Below are 863 nucleotides of genomic sequence, written 5' to 3' on the forward strand. Positions count from 1 at the left end.
ATGGTGGCGCTTCCAGTGAAGTGGAAGGCGGTGTCGGTGGCACCCCCAGTGGAGTGGAAGGCAGTGTTGGTAGCGCCTCCAGTGGAGTGGAAGGCCGTGTTGGTAGCGCCTCCAGTGGAATGGAAGGCAGTGTCGGTGGCGCCTCCAGTGGAGTGGAAGGCAGTGTTGGTGGCGCCTCCAGTGGAGTGGAAGGCAGTGTTGGTAGCGCCTCTATTGAAGTGGAAGGCAGTGTTGGTAGCGCCTCGAGTGAAGTGGAAGGCGGTGTCGGTGGCGCCTCCAGTGGAGTGGAAGGCAGTGTTGGAAGCGTCCCCAGTGAAGTGGAAAGCGGTGTCGGTGGCACCTCCAGAGGAGTGGAAGGCAGTGTCGGTGGCGCCTCTAGTGGAGTGGAAGGAAGTGATGGTGGCGCCAGTGGAGTGGAAGGCAGTGATGGTGGCGCTAGTGGAGTGGAAGGCAATGATGGTGGCGCCTCCAGTGGAGTGGAAGCCAGTGATGTTGGCTCCACCAGTGGAATGGAAGGCAGTGATGGTGGCGCCTCTAGTGGAGTGGAAGGCAGTGATGATGGCGCTTCCTGTGGAGTGGAAGCCAGTTGATGGTGGCGCCTCCAGTGGAGTGGAATGAAGTGATGGTGGCAACTTCAGTGGAGTGAGTGGAAGGCAGTGATGGTGGCGCCTCCAGTGGAGTGGACGGCAGTGATGGTGGCACCTCATTTGGAGTGGAAGGCAGTGATGGTGGGGCTTCCAGTGAAGTGGAAGGCAGTGATGGCGGCGCCTCCAGTGGAGTGTAAGGCAGTGATGGTGGCGCCTCCAGTGGAGTGGAAGGCAGTGATGGTTTGTCTTCGATGGTATAGATGCAGTGCATCCATC

General features: G+C 59.7%; 1 protein-coding gene across 1 annotated transcript; it reads left to right on the top strand.

Annotated features, from left to right (window-relative positions):
• Nucleotides 1-618, top strand: LOC128237797 (uncharacterized). Its single transcript, XM_052953383.1, has one exon. The coding sequence runs from the start codon at nucleotides 1-3 to the stop codon at nucleotides 616-618; it is 618 nt and encodes a 205-aa protein (XP_052809343.1).
• The last annotated feature ends 245 nt before the right edge of the window (nucleotides 619-863 follow it).

The sequence above is a fragment of the Mya arenaria genome, chromosome 6, assembly GCF_026914265.1.
Source record: "Mya arenaria isolate MELC-2E11 chromosome 6, ASM2691426v1".
Lineage (NCBI taxonomy): Eukaryota > Metazoa > Mollusca > Bivalvia > Myida > Myidae > Mya > Mya arenaria.

Excerpts from the sequence above, each read along its gene's own strand:
- LOC128237797 (XM_052953383.1), top strand. The coding sequence starts at position 1 with ATGGTGGCGCTTCCAGTGAAGTGGAAGGCGGTGTCGGTGGCACCCCCA.